This window comes from Coregonus lavaretus (genome assembly GCF_964263955.1).
Source record: "Coregonus lavaretus genome assembly, contig: HAP1_SCAFFOLD_2953, whole genome shotgun sequence".
NCBI lineage: Eukaryota > Metazoa > Chordata > Actinopteri > Salmoniformes > Salmonidae > Coregonus > Coregonus lavaretus.
Window position 1 is genome coordinate 50,364 of NW_028156114.1, and position 20,543 is coordinate 70,906.

The window sequence follows — 20,543 nt, forward strand, 5'->3', positions numbered from 1 at the left end:
TGCCGTTTGAGACGCCGCCCCAAAGAGAAAATGAAATGTAAACTTCTTTGTTTCTTTCTGGACAATATGGTCCCAGTTGTTGTTACAGACTGAATTAAAAGATGGGAAAAGTTCCATGTTTATTGTTGTCCTTCGTCATTATTATGAAACAAAATCATAAAAACATCTGAAGTGAGGAAATACTGAGTGCTACGTATGTATACATGTTGATGACAACACTAGCCTATTCTCTATATAGTCTACTCATCTTTTTTTTTACCAGAGTCAACTATATCATTTACAGTTTGGTAAGAGCTCTTCAATCATTGGTTCTCCTCTGGTCTTCCAAAGCAGGTGATTGGCAGCTACAGCTTGAGCTCTTTGATCATTGGCTGTCCCTTCAGACCCAGTAGCAGGTTGTTGGCTGCCAGGGCAGACATGGTGTTACGCGTGGTGTAGGACGCACTGGCAATATGGGGGAGGATCACTGGGGAGAGAGAGAGAGAGATGATCACTGGAGAGAGAGAGAGAGAGAGATGATCACTGGAGAGAGAGAGGGATGATCACTGGAGAGAGAGAGGGATGATCACTGGAGAGAGAGAGAGATGATCACTGGAGAGAGAGAGGGATGATCACTGGAGAGAGAGAGGGATGATCACTGGGGAGAGAGAGAGATGATCACTGGAGAGAGAGAGAGAGAGAGAGAGAGGCCAGGGCAGACATGGTGTTACGCGTGGTGTGGTCCTCTGTAGCTCAGCTGGTAGAGCACGGCGCTTGTAACGCCAAGGTAGTGGGTTCGAACCCCGGGACCACCCATACACAAAAAAATGTATGCACGCACGACTGTAAGTCGCTTTGGATAAAAGCGTCTGCTAAATGGCATATTATTATTATTATTAGTGTAGGACGCACTGGCAATATGGGGGAGGATCACTGGAGAGAGAGATAGAGATGATCACTGGAGAGAGAGAGGGATGATCACTGGAGAGAGAGAGAGAGAGAGAGATGATCACTGGAGGGAGAGAGAGAGAGAGAGATGATCACTGGAGAGAGAGAGAGAGATGATCACTGGAGGGAGAGAGAGATGATCACTGGAGGGAGAGAGAGAGAGAGATGAACACTGGAGAGAGAGAGAGAGATGATCACTGGAGGGAGAGAAAGAGAGATGATCACTGGAGAGAGAGAGAGATGATCACTGGAGAGAGAGAGATTATCACTGGAGAGAGAGAGATGATCACTGGAGAGAGAGATGATCACTGGAGAGAGAGAGAGAGAGATCACTGGAGAGAGAGAGAGATGATCACTGGAGGGAGAGAGAGATGATCACTGGAGGGAGAGAGAGAGAGAGATGAACACTGGAGAGAGAGAGAGAGAGAGAGATGATCACTGGAGGGAGAGAAAGAGAGAGATGAACACTGGAGAGAGAGAGAGAGAGAGAGATGATCACTGGAGGGAGAGAGAGAGAGAGATGAACACTGGAGAGAGAGAGAGAGAGAGAGATGATCACTGGAGGGAGAGAAAGAGAGATGATCACTGGAGAGAGAGAGAGATTATCACTGGAGAGAGAGAGATTATCACTGGAGAGAGAGAGAGATGATCACTGGAGAGAGAAAGAGATGATCACTGGAGAGAGAGAGATGATCACTGGAGAGAGCGAGAGATGATCACTGGAGAGAGCGAGAGATGATCACTGGAAAGAGAAATGATCACTAGAGAGAGAGAGAGAGAGAGATGAACACTGGAGAGAGAGAGAGAGAGAGAGAGATGATCACTGGAGGGAGAGAAAGAGAGAGATGAACACTGGAGAGAGAGAGAGAGAGAGAGATGATCACTGGAGGGAGAGAGAGAGAGAGATGAACACTGGAGAGAGAGAGAGAGAGAGAGATGATCACTGGAGGGAGAGAAAGAGAGATGATCACTGGAGAGAGAGAGAGATTATCACTGGAGAGAGAGAGATTATCACTGGAGAGAGAGAGAGAGATGATCACTGGAGAGAGAGAGAGATGATCACTGGAGAGAGAGAGATGATCACTGGAGAGAGCGAGAGATGATCACTGGAGAGAGAGAGAGAGATGATCACTGGAGAGAGAGAGATGATCACTGGAGAGAGCGAGAGATGATCACTGGAGAGAGCGAGAGATGATCACTGGAAAGAGAAATGATCACTAGAGAGAGAGAGAGATAATCTCTGGAGAGAGAGAGAGATGATCACTGGAGAGAGAGAGATCACTGGAGAGAGAGTATTGGACTGACAGCAGAGAACAGTAATAAATGAAACAGTCAATACTGGACTGACAGAGAACAGTAATTAAATGAAACAGGGAATAGCAGAATCAAATTGGTCCAGACTCTAAACCACACACACACACACACCATGTTAATACTCACCACAGTTGTTAAGGGTGAAGAGTGGGTGGCTGGTGGGCAGGGGTTCAGGCACGGTGACATCAAGCCCGGCTCCAGCTATCTGACCACTGGACAGAGCTTCATACAGATCCTCCTGGTGAACCACCCCTCCTCTACCACACACACACATCCATGATCATGTAACAGTGTGTTTTACTGTGTGTTACTGTGTGTTACTGTGTGTTACTGTGTGTTACTGTGTGTTACTGTGTGTTATTGTATGTTACTGTGTGTTACTGTGTGTTACTGTGTGTTACTGTGTGTTACTGTGTGTTACTGTGTGTTACTGTATGTTACTGTATGTTACTGTGTGTTATTGTGTGTTATTGTATGTTACTGTGTGTTACTGTGTGTTACTGTGTGTTACTGTATGTTACTGTGTGTTACTGTGTGTTACTGTGTGTTACTGTATGTTACTGTGTGTTACTTTGTTATACTGTGTGTTACTGTGTGTTACTGTATGTTACTGTATGTTACTGTGTGTTACTTTGTTATACTGTGTGTTACTGTGTGTTACTGTGTGTTACTGTATGTTACTGTGTGTTACTGTGTGTTACTGTGTGTTATTGTGTGTTATTGTATGTTACTGTGTGTTACTGTGTGTTACTGTGTGTTACTGTGTGTTACTGTATGTTACTGTGTGTTACTGTGTGTTATTGTATGTTACTGTATGTTACCGTGTGTTACTGTATGTTACTGTGTGTTACTGTGTGTTACTGTGTGTTACTGTGTGTTACTGTATGTTACTGTGTGTTACTGTGTGTTATTGTATGTTACTGTATGTTACTGTGTGTTACTGTATGTTACTGTGTGTTACTGTGTGTTACTGTATGTTACTGTGTGTTACTGTGTGTTACTGTGTGTTACTGTGTGTTACTGTATGTTACCGTGTGTTATTGTATGTTACTGTGTGTTACTGTGTGTTACCGTGTGTTACTGTATGTTATTGTATGTTACTGTGTGTTATTGTATGTTACTGTGTGTTATTGTATGTTACTGTGTGTTATTGTATGTTACTGTGTGTTACTGTGTGTTACTGTATGTTACTGTATGTTACTGTATGCTACTGTGTGTTATTGTGTGTTATTGTATGTTACTGTGTGTTACTGTGTGTTACTGTGTGTTACTGTATGTTACTGTGTGTTACTGTGTGTTATTGTATGTTACTGTATGTTACCGTGTGTTACTGTATGTTACTGTGTGTTACTGTGTGTTACTGTATGTTACTGTGTGTTACTGTGTGTTACTGTGTGTTACTGTGTGTTACTGTGTGTTACTGTGTGTTACTGTATGTTACCGTGTGTTATTGTATGTTACTGTGTGTTACTGTGTGTTACCGTGTGTTACTGTATGTTATTGTATGTTACTGTGTGTTATTGTATGTTACTGTGTGTTATTGTATGTTACTGTGTGTTATTGTATGTTACTGTGTGTTACTGTGTGTTACTGTGTGTTATTGTATGTTACTGTGTGTTACTGTGTGTTACTGTGTGTTATTGTATGTTACTGTATGTTACTGTATGTTACTGTATGTTACTGTGTGTTACTGTATGTTACTGTGTGTTACTGTGTGTTACTGTGTGTTATTGTATGTTACTGTGTGTTATTGTATGTTACTGTGTGTTACTGTGTGTTACTGTATGTTACCGTGTGTTACTGTATGTTACTGTGTGTTACTGTGTGTTACTGTATGTTACTGTGTGTTACTGTGTGTTACTGTGTGTTACTGTATGTTACCGTGTGTTATTGTATGTTACTGTGTGTTACTGTGTGTTACCGTGTGTTACTGTGTGTTATTGTATGTTACTGTGTGTTATTGTATGTTACTGTGTGTTATTGTATGTTACTGTGTGTTATTGTATGTTACTGTGTGTTACTGTGTGTTACTGTGTGTTATTGTATGTTACTGTGTGTTACTGTGTGTTACTGTGTGTTATTGTATGTTACTGTATGTTACTGTATGTTACTGTATGTTACTGTGTGTTACCGTATGTTACCGTGTGTTACTGTATGTTACCGTGTGTTATTGTATGTTACTGTGTGTTACTGTATGCTACTGTTTGTTACTGTATGTTACTGTGTGTTACTGTGTGTTACTGTGTGTTATTGTATGTTACTGTATGTTACTGTGTGTTACTGTGTGTTACTGTATGTTACTGTGTGTTACTGTGTGTTACTGTATGCTACTGTGTGTTATTGTATGTTACTGTGTGTTATTGTATGTTACTGTATGTTACTGTGTGTTACTGTGTGTTACTGTATGTTACTGTGTGTTATTGTATGTTACTGTGTGTTACTGTGTGTTACTGTGTGTTACTGTGTGTTATTGTATGTTACTGTATGTTACTGTGTGTTACTGTGTGTTATTGTATGTTACTGTGTGTTATTGTGTGTTACTGTGTGTTACTGTGTGTTACTGTGTGTTATTGTATGTTACTGTGTGTTATTGTATGTTACTGTGTGTTACTGTGTGTTATTGTATGTTACTGTATGTTACTGTGTGTTACTGTGTGTTACTGTGTGTTACTGTGTGTTACTGTATGTTACTGTGTGTTATTGTATGTTACTGTGTGTTATTGTATGTTACTGTGTGTTATTGTATGTTACTGTGTGTTATTGTATGTTACTGTATGTTACTGTATGTTACTGTGTGTTATTGTATGTTACTGTGTGTTATTGTATGTTACTGTGTGTTACTGTATGTTACTGTGTGTTATTGTATGTTACTGTATGTTACTGTGTGTTACTGTGTGTTATTGTATGTTACTGTGTGTTACTGTATGTTACTGTATGTTACTGTGTGTTACTGTGTGTTACTGTGTGTTACTGTGTGTTACTGTATGTTACTGTGTGTTACTGTGTGTTACTGTGTGTTACTGTGTGTTACTGTGTGTTATTGTATGTTACTGTATGTTACTGTGTGTTACTGTGTGTTATTGTATGTTACTGTGTGTTACTGTGTGTTACTGTGTGTTACTGTGTGTTATTGTATGTTACTGTATGTTACTGTGTGTTACTGTGTGTTATTGTATGTTACTGTGTGTTACTGTGTGCTACTGTGTGTTACTGTATGTTACTGTGTGTTATTGTATGTTACTGTGTGTTACTGTGTGTTACTGTGTGTTATTGTATGTTACTGTGTGTTACTGTGTGTTATTGTGTGTTACTGTGTGCTACTGTGTGTTATTGTATGTTACTGTGTGTTACTGTGTGTTACTGTGTGTTATTGTATGTTACTGTATGTTACTGTGTGTTACTGTGTGTTACTGTGTGTTACTGTGTGTTACTGTATGTTACTGTGTGCTACTGTGTGTTACTGTATGTTACTGTATGTTACCGTGTGTTACTGTATGTTACCGTGTGTTACTGTATGTTACTGTATGTTACTGTATGTTACCGTGTGTTACTGTATGTTACCGTGTGTTACTGTATGTTACCGTATGTTACTGTGTGTTACTGTGTGCTACTGTGTGTTATTGTATGTTACTGTGTGTTATTGTATGTTACTGTGTGTTACTGTATGTTACTGTATGTTACTGTGTGTTATTGTATGTTACTGTGTGTTACTGTGTGTTATTGTATGTTACTGTGTGTTACTGTATGTTACCGTGTGTTACTGTATGCTACTGTGTGTTATTGTGTGTTACTGTGTGTTACTGTGTGTTATTGTATGTTACTGTGTGTTACTGTATGTTACCGTGTGTTACTGTATGTTACCGTATGTTACCGTGTGTTACTGTATGTTACTGTGTGTTACTGTATGTTACTGTGTGTTACTGTGTGCTACTGTGTGTTATTGTATGTTACTGTGTGTTATTGTATGTTACTGTGTGTTACTGTATGTTACTGTATGTTACTGTGTGTTACTGTATGTTACTGTGTGTTACTGTGTGCTACTGTGTGTTATTGTATGTTACTGTGTGTTACTGTGTGTTACTGTGTGTTACTGTGTGTTATTGTGTGTTACTGTATGTTACTGTATGTTACTGTGTGTTACTGTGTGTTACTGTATGTTACTGTGTGTTATTGTATGTTACTGTGTGTTATTGTATGTTACTGTGTGTTACTGTATGTTATTGTATGTTACTGTGTGTTACTGTGTGTTACTGTGTGTTACTGTATGTTACTGTGTGTTACTGTGTGTTACTGTATGTTACTGTGTGTTACTGTATGTTACTGTATGTTACTGTGTGTTACTGTGTGTTATTGTATGTTACTGTATGTTACTGTATGTTACTGTGTGTTACTGTGTGTTACTGTATGTTACTGTGTGTTACTGTGTGTTACTGTATGTTACTGTGTGTTACTGTATGTTACTGTATGCTACTGTGTGTTATTGTATGTTACTGTGTGTTATTGTATGTTACTGTATGTTACTGTATGTTACTGTATGTTACTGTGTGTTACTGTGTGTTACTGTGTGTTACTGTATGTTACTGTGTGTTACTGTGTGTTACTGTATGTTACTGTGTGTTACTGTATGTTACTGTATGCTACTGTGTGTTATTGTATGTTACTGTATGTTATTGTATGTTATTGTATGTTACTGTGTGTTACTGTGTGTTACTGTGTGTTACGGTATGTTACTGTGTGTTACTGTATGTTACTGTATGTTACTGTGTGTTACTGTGTGTTATTGTATGTTACTGTATGTTACTGTGTGTTATTGTATGTTACTGTGTGTTATTGTATGTTACTGTGTGTTATTGTATGTTACTGTATGTTACTGTGTGTTACTGTGTGTTATTGTATGTTACTGTGTGTTATTGTATGTTACTGTGTGTTATTGTATGTTACTGTATGTTACTGTATGTTACTGTGTGTTATTGTATGTTACTGTGTGTTATTGTATGTTACTGTGTGTTATTGTATGTTACTGTGTGTTACTGTGTGTTACTGTGTGTTACTGTGTGTTACTGTGTGTTACTGTGTGTTATTGTATGTTACTGTGTGTTACTGTGTGTTACTGTGTGTTGCTGTATGTTACTGTGTGTTGCTGTGTGTTGCTGTGTGTTGCTGTGTGTTGCTGTGTGTTACAGTGTGTTACAGTGTGTTACTGTGTGTTACTGTGTGTTACTGTGTGTTACTGTGTGTTACTGTATTTGTTACTGTGTGTTACTGTGTGTTACTGTATGTTACTGTGTGTTACTGTGTGTTATTGTATGTTACTGTGTGTTACTGTATTTTTTACTGTGTGTTACTGTGTGTTACTGTATGTTATTGTATGTTACTGTATGTTACTGTGTGTTACTGTGTGCTACTGTGTGTTACTGTGTGTTACTGTGTGTTACTGTATGTTACTGTATGTTACTGTATGTTACTGTATGTTACTGTGTGTTACTGTATGTTACTGTGTGTTACTGTGTGTTACTGTATGTTACTGTGTGTTACTGTATGTTACTGTGTGTTATTGTATGTTACTGTGTGTTACTGTGTGTTACTGTGTGTTACGGTATGTTACTGTGTGTTACTGTGTGTTACTGTATGTTACTGTGTGTTATTGTGTGTTATTGTATGTTACTGTGTGTTACTGTGTGTTATTGTATGTTACTGTGTGTTATTGTGTGTTACTGTGTGTTATTGTATGTTACTGTGTGTTACTGTGTGTTATTGTATGTTACTGTGTGTTATTGTATGTTACTGTGTGTTATTGTATGTTACTGTGTGTTACTGTGTGTTATTGTATGTTACTGTGTGTTATTGTATGTTACTGTATGTTACTGTGTGTTATTGTATGTTACTGTGTGTTATTGTATGTTACTGTGTGTTACTGTGTGTTATTGTATGTTACTGTGTGTTATTGTGTGTTACTGTGTGTTACTGTGTGTTATTGTATGTTACTGTGTGTTATTGTATGTTACTGTATGTTACTGTGTGTTACTGTGTGTTACTGTATGTTACTGTGTGTTACTGTGTGTTACTGTGTGTTACTGTGTGTTACTGTGTGTTACTGTGTGTTACTGTGTGTTACTGTATGTTACTGTGTGTTACTGTGTGTTACTGTGTGTTACTGTATGTTACTGTATGTTACTGTGTGTTATTGTATGTTACTGTGTGTTACTGTGTGTTACTGTGTGTTACTGTATGTTACTGTATGTTACTGTGTGTTATTGTGTGTTACTGTGTGTTACTGTGTGTTACTGTGTGTTACTGTGTGTTACTGTGTGTTATTGTATGTTACTGTGTGTTACTGTGTGTTACTGTGTGTTACTGTATGTTACTGTGTGTTACTGTGTGTTATTGTATGTTACTGTGTGTTACTGTATGCTACTGTGTGTTATTGTATGTTACTGTATGTTACTGTGTGTTACTGTGTGTTACTGTGTGTTATTGTATGTTACTGTATGTTACTGTGTGTTACTGTGTGTTACTGTATGTTACTGTGTGTTATTGTATGTTACTGTGTGTTACTGTGTGTTACTGTGTGTTACTGTGTGTTATTGTATGTTACTGTATGTTACTGTGTGTTACTGTGTGTTATTGTATGTTACTGTATGTTACTGTGTGTTATTGTATGTTACTGTGTGTTACTGTGTGCTACTGTGTGTTATTGTATGTTACTGTGTGTTACTGTGTGTTATTGTGTGTTACTGTGTGCTACTGTGTGTTATTGTATGTTACTGTGTGTTACTGTGTGTTATTGTGTGTTACTGTGTGTTACTGTGTGTTACTGTATGTTACTGTGTGCTACTGTGTGTTACTGTATGTTACTGTATGTTACCGTGTGTTACTGTATGTTACCGTGTGTTACTGTATGTTACTGTATGTTACTGTATGTTACCGTGTGTTACTGTATGTTACCGTGTGTTACTGTATGTTACCGTATGTTACTGTGTGTTACTGTGTGCTACTGTGTGTTATTGTATGTTACTGTGTGTTATTGTATGTTACTGTGTGTTACTGTATGTTACTGTATGTTACTGTGTGTTATTGTATGTTACTGTGTGTTATTGTGTGTTACTGTGTGTTACTGTGTGTTATTGTATGTTACTGTGTGTTACTGTATGTTACTGTGTGTTACTGTATGTTACCGTATGTTACCGTGTGTTACTGTATGTTACTGTGTGTTACTGTATGTTACTGTGTGTTACTGTGTGCTACTGTGTGTTATTGTATGTTACTGTGTGTTATTGTATGTTACTGTGTGTTACTGTATGTTACTGTGTGTTACTGTATGTTACTGTATGTTACTGTATGTTACTGTGTGTTACTGTGTGTTACTGTATGTTACTGTGTGTTACTGTGTGTTACTGTATGTTACTGTGTGTTACTGTGTGTTACTGTATGTTACTGTATGTTACTGTGTGTTACTGTGTGTTACTGTATGTTACTGTGTGTTACTGTGTGTTACTGTATGTTACTGTGTGTTACTGTATGTTACTGTATGCTACTGTGTGTTATTGTATGTTACTGTGTGTTATTGTATGTTACTGTGTGTTACTGTGTGTTATTGTATGTTACTGTGTGTTACTGTGTGTTACTGTATGTTACTGTGTGTTAATGTGTGTTACTGTATGTTACTGTGTGTTACTGTGTGTTATTGTATGTTACTGTATGTTACTGTGTGTTACTGTGTGTTACTGTGTGTTACTGTGTGTTACTGTATGTTACTGTGTGTTACTGTGTGTTACTGTGTGTTACTGTGTGTTATTGTATGTTACTGTGTGTTACTGTATGTTACTGTGTGTTACTGTGTGTTACTGTGTGTTACTGTATGTTACTGTGTGTTACTGTGTGTTACTGTATGCTACTGTGTGTTATTGTATGTTACTGTATGTTATTGTATGTTATTGTATGTTACTGTGTGTTACTGTGTGTTACTGTGTGTTACGGTATGTTACTGTGTGTTACTGTATGTTACTGTATGTTACTGTGTGTTACTGTGTGTTACTGTGTGTTATTGTATGTTACTGTATGTTACTGTGTGTTATTGTATGTTACTGTGTGTTATTGTATGTTACTGTGTGTTATTGTATGTTACTGTATGTTACTGTGTGTTACTGTGTGTTATTGTATGTTACTGTGTGTTATTGTATGTTACTGTGTGTTATTGTATGTTACTGTATGTTACTGTATGTTACTGTGTGTTATTGTATGTTACTGTGTGTTACTGTATGTTACTGTGTGTTATTGTATGTTACTGTGTGTTACTGTGTGTTACTGTATGTTACTGTGTGTTACTGTATGTTACTGTGTGTTATTGTATGTTACTGTGTGTTATTGTATGTTACTGTGTGTTATTGTATGTTACTGTGTGTTATTGTATGTTACTCTATGTTACTGTATGTTACTGTGTGTTACTGTGTGTTATTGTATGTTACTGTGTGTTATTGTATGTTACTGTGTGTTATTGTATGTTACTGTGTGTTATTGTATGTTACTGTGTGTTACTGTATGTTACTGTGTGTTACTGTATGTTACTGTGTGTTACTGTATGTTACTGTGTGTTACTGTATGTTACTGTGTGTTACTGTGTGTTACTGTGTGTTACTGTGTGTTACTGTATGTTACTGTATGTTACTGTGTGTTACTGTGTGTTACTGTGTGTTACTGTATGTTATTGTGTGTTACTGTGTGTTGCTGTGTGTTGCTGTGTGTTGCTGTGTGTTACTGTGTGTTACTGTATGTTACTGTGTGTTGCTGTATGTTACTGTGTGTTGCTGTGTGTTGCTGTGTGTTACTGTGTGTTACTGTGTGTTACTGTGTGTTGCTGTATGTTACTGTGTGTTGCTGTGTGTTGCTGTGTGTTGCTGTGTGTTACAGTGTGTTACAGTGTGTTACTGTGTGTTACTGTGTGTTACTGTGTGTTACTGTATTTGTTACTGTGTGTTACTGTATGTTACTGTGTGTTACTGTGTGTTACTGTGTGTTACTGTATTTGTTACTGTGTGTTACTGTGTGTTACTGTATGTTACTGTGTGTTACTGTGTTACTGTGTGTTACTGTATGTTACTGTGTGTTATTGTGTGTTACGGTATGTTACTGTGTGTTGCTGTGTGTTACTGTGTGTTACTGTGTGTTATTGTATGTTACTGTGTGTTGCTGTGTGTTACTGTGTGTTACTGTGTGTTATTGTATGTTACTGTGTGTTACTGTATTTTTTACTGTGTGTTACTGTGTGTTACTGTATGTTATTGTATGTTACTGTATGTTACTGTATGTTACTGTGTGTTACTGTGTGCTACTGTGTGTTACTGTGTGTTACTGTGTGTTACTGTATGTTACTGTATGTTACTGTGTGTTACTGTATGTTACTGTGTGTTACTGTGTGTTACTGTGTGTTACGGTATGTTACTGTGTGTTACTGTATGTTACTGTGTGTTACTGTGTGTTACTGTGTGTTACTGTGTGTTACTGTGTGTTACTGTGTGTTATTGTATGTTACTGTATGTTACTGTATGTTACTGTGTGTTACTGTATGTTACTGTGTGTTACTGTGTGTTACTGTGTGTTACGGTATGTTACTGTGTGTTACTGTATGTTACTGTGTGTTATTGTGTGTTATTGTATGTTACTGTGTGTTATTGTGTGTTACGGTATGTTACTGTGTGTTACTGTATGTTACTGTGTGTTATTGTGTGTTATTGTATGTTACTGTGTGTTATTGTGTGTTATTGTATGTTACTGTGTGTTACTGTGTGTTATTGTATGTTACTGTGTGTTATTGTATGTTACTGTGTGTTATTGTGTGTTATTGTATGTTACTGTGTGTTATTGTATGTTACTGTGTGTTACTGTGTGTTACTGTGTGTTACGGTATGTTACTGTGTGTTATTGTATGTTACTGTGTGTTACTGTATTTTTTACTGTGTGTTACTGTATGTTACCGTGTGTTACTGTATGTTACTGTATGTTACTGTGTGTTACTGTGTGTTACTGTGTGTTACTGTATGTTACTGTATGTTACTGTGTGTTATTGTATGTTACTGTATGTTACTGTATGTTACTGTGTGTTACTGTGTGCTACTGTGTGTTACTGTATGTTACTGTGTGTTACTGTGTGTTACTGTGTGTTACGGTATGTTACTGTGTGTTACTGTATGTTACTGTGTGTTATTGTGTGTTATTGTATGTTACTGTGTGTTATTGTGTGTTATTGTATGTTACTGTGTGTTACTGTGTGTTATTGTATGTTACTGTGTGTTATTGTATGTTACTGTGTGTTATTGTGTGTTATTGTATGTTACTGTGTGTTACTGTGTGTTATTGTATGCTACTGTGTGTTATTGTGTGTTACTGTATGTTACTGTGTGTTACTGTGTGTTACTGTATGTTACTGTGTGTTATTGTGTGTTACTGTGTGTTACTGTGTGTTACTGTGTGTTACTGTATGTTACTGTGTGTTACTGTGTGTTACTGTGTGTTACTGTGTGTTACTGTATGTTACTGTGTGTTACTGTATGTTACTGTGTGTTATTGTGTGTTACTGTGTGTTACTGTGTGTTACTGTGTGTTACTGTATGTTACTGTGTGTTATTGTGTGTTACTGTGTGTTACTGTGTGTTACTGTATGTTACTGTGTGTTACTGTATGTTACTGTGTGTTATTGTGTGTTACTGTATGTTACTGTGTGTTACTGTGTGTTACTGTATGTTACTGTGTGTTATTGTATGTTACTGTGTGTTACTGTGTGTTACTGTGTGTTACGGTATGTTACTGTGTGTTACTGTATGTTACTGTGTGTTATTGTGTGTTACTGTATGTTACTGTGTGTTACTGTGTGTTACTGTGTGTTACTGTGTGTTACTGTATGTTACTGTGTGTTACTGTGTGTTACTGTGTGTTATTGTGTGTTATTGTATGTTACTGTGTGTTATTGTGTGTTATTGTATGTTACTGTGTGTTATTGTGTGTTACTGTGTGTTATTGTATGTTACTGTGTGTTACTGTGTGTTATTGTATGTTACTGTGTGTTATTGTGTGTTACTGTGTGTTATTGTATGTTACTGTGTGTTACTGTGTGTTATTGTATGTTACTGTGTGTTATTGTATGTTACTGTGTGTTATTGTATGTTACTGTGTGTTACTGTGTGTTATTGTATGTTACTGTGTGTTATTGTATGTTACTGTATGTTACTGTGTGTTATTGTATGTTACTGTGTGTTATTGTATGTTACTGTGTGTTACTGTGTGTTATTGTATGTTACTGTGTGTTATTGTGTGTTACTGTGTGTTACTGTGTGTTCTTGTATGTTACTGTGTGTTATTGTGTGTTACTGTGTGTTATTGTATGTTACTGTATGTTACTGTGTGTTACTGTATGTTACTGTATGTTACTGTATGTTACTGTGTGTTACTGTGTGTTACTGTATGTTACTGTATGTTACTGTGTGTTACTGTGTGTTACTGTGTGTTACTGTGTGTTACTGTATGTTACTGTGTGTTACTGTGTGTTACTGTGTGTTACTGTATGTTACTGTGTGTTACTGTGTGTTATTGTATGTTACTGTGTGTTACTGTGTGTTACTGTGTGTTACTGTATGTTACTGTATGTTACTGTGTGTTATTGTGTGTTACTGTGTGTTACTGTGTGTTACTGTATGTTACTGTGTGTTACTGTGTGTTATTGTATGTTACTGTGTGTTACTGTGTGTTACTGTATGTTACTGTGTGTTACTGTGTGTTATTGTATGTTACTGTGTGTTACTGTATGCTACTGTGTGTTATTGTATGTTACTGTATGTTACTGTGTGTTACTGTGTGTTACTGTGTGTTATTGTATGTTACTGTATGTTACTGTGTGTTACTGTGTGTTACTGTATGTTACTGTGTGTTATTGTATGTTACTGTGTGTTACTGTGTGTTACTGTGTGTTACTGTGTGTTACTGTGTGTTACTGTATGTTACTGTGTGTTACTGTGTGTTACTGTGTGTTACTGTGTGTTACTGTATGTTACTGTGTGTTACTGTGTGTTACTGTGTGTTACTGTGTGTTATTGTATGTTACTGTGTGTTATTGTGTGTTACTGTGTGTTACTGTGTGTTACTGTGTGTTACTGTGTGCTACTGTGTGTTACTGTATGTTACTGTGTGTTATTGTATGTTACTGTGTGTTACTGTGTGTTACTGTGTGTTACTGTGTGCTACTGTGTGTTATTGTATGTTACTGTGTGTTATTGTGTGTTACTGTGTGTTACTGTGTGTTACTGTATGTTACTGTGTGTTACTGTGTGTTACTGTGTGTTACTGTATGTTACTGTGTGTTACTGTGTGTTACTGTGTGTTACCGTGTGTTACCGTATGTTACCGTGTGTTACCGTATGTTACTGTATGTTACTGTGTGTTACTGTATGTTACCGTATGTTACTGTGTGTTATTGTGTGTTACTGTATGTTACTGTGTGTTACTGTGTGTTACTGTGTGTTACTGTGTGTTACTGTGTGTTATTGTATGTTACTGTGTGTTACTGTGTGTTACTGTGTGTTACTGTGTGTTACTGTATGTTACTGTGTGTTACTGTGTGTTATTGTATGTTACTGTGTGTTACTGTGTGTTACTGTGTGTTACTGTGTGTTACTGTATGTTACTGTGTGTTACTGTGTGTTATTGTATGTTACTGTGTGTTACTGTGTGTTACTGTGTGTTACTGTGTGTTACTGTATGTTACTGTGTGTTACTGTGTGTTACTGTATGTTACTGTGTGTTACTGTATGTTACTGTGTGTTATTGTATGTTACTGTGTGTTATTGTGTGTTACTGTGTGTTACTGTGTGTTACTGTATGTTACTGTGTGTTACTGTGTGTTATTGTATGTTACTGTGTGTATGAGCATATGAGTCTCTGCGAGCGTATGATTGTGTGTGTGTGTGTGTGTGTGTGTCTGTGTGTGTGTGTGTGTGTGTATGCTTGGTCACCTGCTGGTGTTGATGAAGATGGAGGTATTCTTCATCTTAGAGAACAGGTCCTTGTTACAGATGTCTTTAGTCTCTGGTGTCAGAGCACAACACACTGTCAGGAAATCAGACTGGCTGGCCAACTCATCCATAGAGACTGGAGGGAGAGAGGACAACACACTGTCAGGAAGTCAGACTGGCTGGCCAACTCATCCATAGAGACTGGAGGGAGAGAGGACAACACACTGTCAGGAAGTCAGACCGCCTGGCCAACTCATCCATAGAGACTGGAGGGAGAGAGGACAACACACTGTCAGGAAGTCAGACTGGCTGGACAACTCATCCATAGAGACTGGAGGGAGAGAGGACAACACACTGTCAGGAAGTCAGACCGCCTGGCCAACTCATCCATAGAGACTGGAGGGAGAGAGGACAACACACTGTCAGGAAGTCAGACCGCCTGGCCAACTCATCCATAGAGACTGGAGGGAGAGAGGACAACACACTGTCAGGAAGTCAGACTGGCTGGACAACTCATCCATAGAGACTGGAGGGAGAGAGGACAACACACTGTCAGGAGGTCAGACCGCCTGGCCAACTCATCCATAGAGACTGGAGGGAGAGAGGACAACACACTGTCAGGAAGTCAGACCGCCTGGCCAACTCATCCATAGAGACTGGAGGGAGAGAGGACAACACACTGTCAGGAAGTCAGACCGGCTGGACAACTCATCCATAGAGACTGGAGGGAGAGAGGACAACACACTGTCAGGAAGTCAGACTGGCTGGACAACTCATCCATAGAGACTGGAGGGAGAGAGGACAACACACTGTCAGGAGGTCAGACTGGCTGGACAACTCATCCATAGAGACTGGAGGGAGAGAGGACAACACACTGTCAGGAAGTCAGACCGCCTGGCCAACTCATCCATAGAGACTGGAGGGAGAGAGGACAACACACTGTCAGGAAGTCAGACTGGCTGGACAACTCATCCATAGAGACTGGAGGGAGAGAGGACAACACACTGTCAGGAAGTCAGACTGGCTGGACAACTCATCCATAGAGACTGGAGGGAGAGAGGACAACACACTGTCAGGCAGTCAGACCGCCTGGCCAACTCATCCATAGAGACTGGAGGGAGAGAGGACAACACACTGACAGGAAGTCAGACTGGCTGGCCAACTCATCCATAGAGACTGGAGGGAGAGAGGACAACACACTGTCAGGAAGTCAGACCGCCTGGACAACTCATCCATAGAGACTGGAGGGAGAGAGGACAACACACTGTCAGGAGGTCAGACCGCCTGGACAACTCATCCATAGAGACTGGAGGGAGAGAGGACAACACACTGTCAGGAAGTCAGACCGCCTGGCCAACTCATCCATAGAGACTGGAGGGAGAGAGGACAACACACTGTCAGGAAGTCAGACTGGCTGGACAACTCATCCATAGAGACTGGAGGGAGATAGGACAACACACTGTCAGGAAGTCAGACTGGCTGGACAACTCATCCATAGAGACTGGAGGGAGAGAGGACAACACACTGACAGGAAATCAGACCGCCTGGCCAACTCATCCATAGAGACTGGAGGGAGAGAGGACAACACACTGTCAGGAAATCAGACCGCCTGGACAACTCATCCATAGAGACTGGAGGGAGAGAGGACAACACACTGACAGGAAGTCAGACTGGCTGGACAACTCATCCATAGAGACTGGAGGGATAGAGGACAACACACTGTCAGGAAGTCAGACCGCCTGGACAACTCATCCATAGAGACTGGAGGGAGAGAGGACAACACACTGTCAGGAAGTCAGACCGGCTGGACAACTCATCCATAGAGACTGGAGGGAGAGAGGACAACACACTGTCAGGAAGTCAGACTGGCTGGCCAACTCATCCATAGAGACTGGAGGGAGAGAGGACAACACACTGTCAGGAAGTCAGACCGCCTGGACAACTCATCCATAGAGACTGGAGGGAGAGAGGACAACACACTGTCAGGAAGTCAGACCGCCTGGCCAACTCATCCATAGAGACTGGAGGGAGAGAGGACAACACACTGTCAGGAAGTCAGACCGGCTGGCCAACTCATCCATAGAGACTGGAGGGAGAGAGGACAACACACTGTCAGGAAATCAGACTGGCTGGACAACTCATCCATAGAGACTGGAGGGAGAGAGGACAACACACTGTCAGGAAGTCAGACCGCCTGGCCAACTCATCCATAGAGACTGGAGGGAGAGAGGACAACACACTGTCAGGAGGTCAGACCGCCTGGACAACTCATCCATAGAGACTGGAGGGAGAGAGGACAACACACTGTCAGGAGGTCAGACTGCCTGGCCAACTCATCCATAGAGACTGGAGGGAGAGAGGACAACACACTGTCAGGAAGTCAGACCGCCTGGACAACTCATCCATAGAGACTGGAGGGAGAGAGGACAACACACTGTCAGGAGGTTAGACTGGCTGGACAACTCATCCATAGAGACCGGAGGGAGAGAGGACAACACACTGTCAGGAGGTCAGACAATGGCTGGCCAACTCATCCATAGAGACTGGAGGGAGAGAGGACAACACACTGTCAGGAAGTTAGACTGGCTGGCCAATGACTATCAACAGATATGACAATCTATAACATTCAGCATCTAGTCCAGGAAATCTGTCAACACAAGACATACTCAGTATGATATCATACATATAAACTGTTGTTGATTTAATCTGTTTTTAAAAGTGATGTATTTTGTATATTCCCCATCAACCCCCACCTTGAGTCACTAACTGAACACTGGAATCCCTGTGTATTACAGAAACTCCAAATATTCTAAACATTGTGTTGATCAATCTAAACTAAATATTAACTTTAGAGGTCTTACATTTCCCCATTACACCATATCTCAGTGGTACCATATTCCCCATTACACCATAACTCAGTGGTACCATATTCCCCATTACACCATAACTCAGTGGTACCATATTCCCCATTACACCATATCTCAGTGGTACCATATTCCCCAATGCACCATATCTCAGTGGTACCATATTCCCCATTACACCATATCTCAGTGGTACCATATTCCCCATAACACCATATCTCAGTGGTACCATATTTCCCATTACACCATATCTCAGTGGTACCATATTCCCCAATACACCATATCTCAGTGGTACCATATTCCCCATAACACCATATCTCAGTGGTACCATATTCCCCATTACACCATATCTCAGTGGTACCATATTCCCCATTACACCATATCTCAGTTGTACCATATTCCCCATAACACCATATCTCAGTGGTACCATATTCCCCATTACACCATATCTCAGTGGTACCATATTCCCCATTACACCATATCTCAGTGGTACCATATTCCCCATAACACCATATCTCAGTGCTCCGTACCATATTCTGCGTCGATCAAACTGGCCAGCTCTGGTCGGGGAGCCACGTCTGTGTAGATGAACTTCTTTACCTTGAACGGCTTCAGACGCTCAGCGATAGCCACCCCTGTCACACAGAGACACAGAGACACAGAGACACAGAGACACACAGACACAGAGACACACAGACACAGAGACACACAGACACACAGACACAGAGACACAGAGACACACAGACACAGAGACACAGAGACACACAGACACAGAGACACAGAGACACAGAGACACAGAGACACACAGACACAGAGACACAGAGACACACAGAGACACACAGACACAGAGACACACAGACACACAGACACAGAGACACAGAGACACACAGACACAGAGACACACAGACACAGAGACACACAGACACAGAGACACAGAGACACAGAGACACACAGACACACAGACACAGAGACACAGAAACACACAGACACAGAGACACAGAGACACACAGACACACAGACACAGAGACACACAGACACACAGACACACAGACACAGAGACACAGAGACACACAGACACAGAGACACAGAGACACACAGTCATGAGGTTGTGCTGTTCATTCCCTTGATGGTGAAACCACAGTGTGTTACTCACCGATCCTCCCCAGACCCAGTATACCAACGGTGCTGTTAGCCAGCTCATAGCCACACAACCACAGAGACCTCCATGTTCCCCAGCCACCACTGGACAGGGACACACAGAGAGAAGAGGATGGGCGGGGGGGGTGAAAGTGTGTCTGTGTGTGTGTGTGTGTGTGTGTGTGTGTGTGTGTGTGTGAGAGTGTGTGAGTGTGTGTCTGTGAGTGTGTGTGAGTGTGTGTGTGAGTGTGTGTGTGTGTGTCTGTGTGTGTGTGTGTGAGTGTGTGTGTGTGTGTGTGTGTGAGTGTGAGTGTGTGTGTGTGTGTGAGTGTGTGTGTGTGTGTGTGTGTGTGTGTGTGTGTGTGTTCCTTACCTCTTGGCTTCATGTGTAGCCTCTATGAGTCTCCTGGAGGTGGAGAAGAGGAGGGGGGTGTCTGTGTGTGTGTGTGTCTGTGTGTCTGTGAGTGTGTGTGTGTGTGTGTGTGTGTGTGAGTGTGAGTGTGTGTGTGTGTGTGAGTGTGTGTGTGTGTCTGTGTGTGTGTCTGTGTGTGTGTGTGTGTGTGTGTGTGTGTGTTCCTTACCTCTTGGCTTCATGTGTAGCCTCTATGAGTCTCCTGGAGGTGGAGAAGAGGAGGGGGGTGTCTGTGTGTGTGTGTGTGTGTGTGTGTGTGTGTGAGTGTGAGTGTGTGTGTGAGTGTGTGTTCCTTACCTCTTGGCTTCATGTGTAGCCTCTATGAGTCTCCTGGAGGTGGAGAAGAGGAGGGGGGTGTCTGTGTGTGTGTGTGTGTGTGTGTGTGTGTCTGTGTGTGTGTGTGTGTGTGTGTGTGTGTCTGTGAGTGTGTGTGTGTGTGTGTGTGTGTGTGTGTGTGTGTGTGTGTGTGTGTGTGTGTGTGTGTGTGTGTTCCTTACCTCTTGGCTTCATGTGTAGCCTCTATGAGTCTCCTGGAGGTGGAGAAGAGGAGGGGGGTGTCTGTGTGTGTGTGTGTGTGTGTGTGTGTGTGTGAGTGTGAGTGTGTGTGTGAGTGTGTGTTCCTTACCTCTTGGCTTCATGTGTAGCCTCTATGAGTCTCCTGGAGGTGGAGAAGAGGAGGGGGGTGTCTGTGTGTGTGTGTGTCTGTGTGTCTGTGAGTGTGTGTGTGTGTGTGTGTGTGTGTGTGTGTCTGTGTGAGTGTGTGTGTGTGTCTGTGTGTGTGTGTGTGTGTGTCTGTGTGAGTGTGTGTGTGTGTGTGTGTTCCTTACCTCTTGGCTTCATGCGTAGCCTCTATGAGTCTCCTGGAGGTGGTCAGCAGCAGAGCAACACTCAGTT

The 20,543-nt window shown here is 40.6% G+C and overlaps 1 protein-coding gene across 1 annotated transcript; it reads right to left on the reverse strand.

The window, feature by feature from the left end:
• Positions 1 to 100: 100 nt before the first annotated feature.
• On the reverse strand, positions 101 to 20,538 carry LOC311126765 (glyoxylate reductase/hydroxypyruvate reductase-like; the record flags this gene model as incomplete). Its single annotated transcript, XM_084200748.1, has 6 exons — positions 101 to 466; positions 2,368 to 2,498; positions 15,240 to 15,375; positions 18,631 to 18,735; positions 19,254 to 19,342; positions 20,477 to 20,538. Coding segments are annotated over 6 exons (645 nt in total), but the record flags the coding sequence as incomplete, so codon positions are not given.
• Between the last annotated feature and the right edge of the window lie 5 nt (positions 20,539 to 20,543).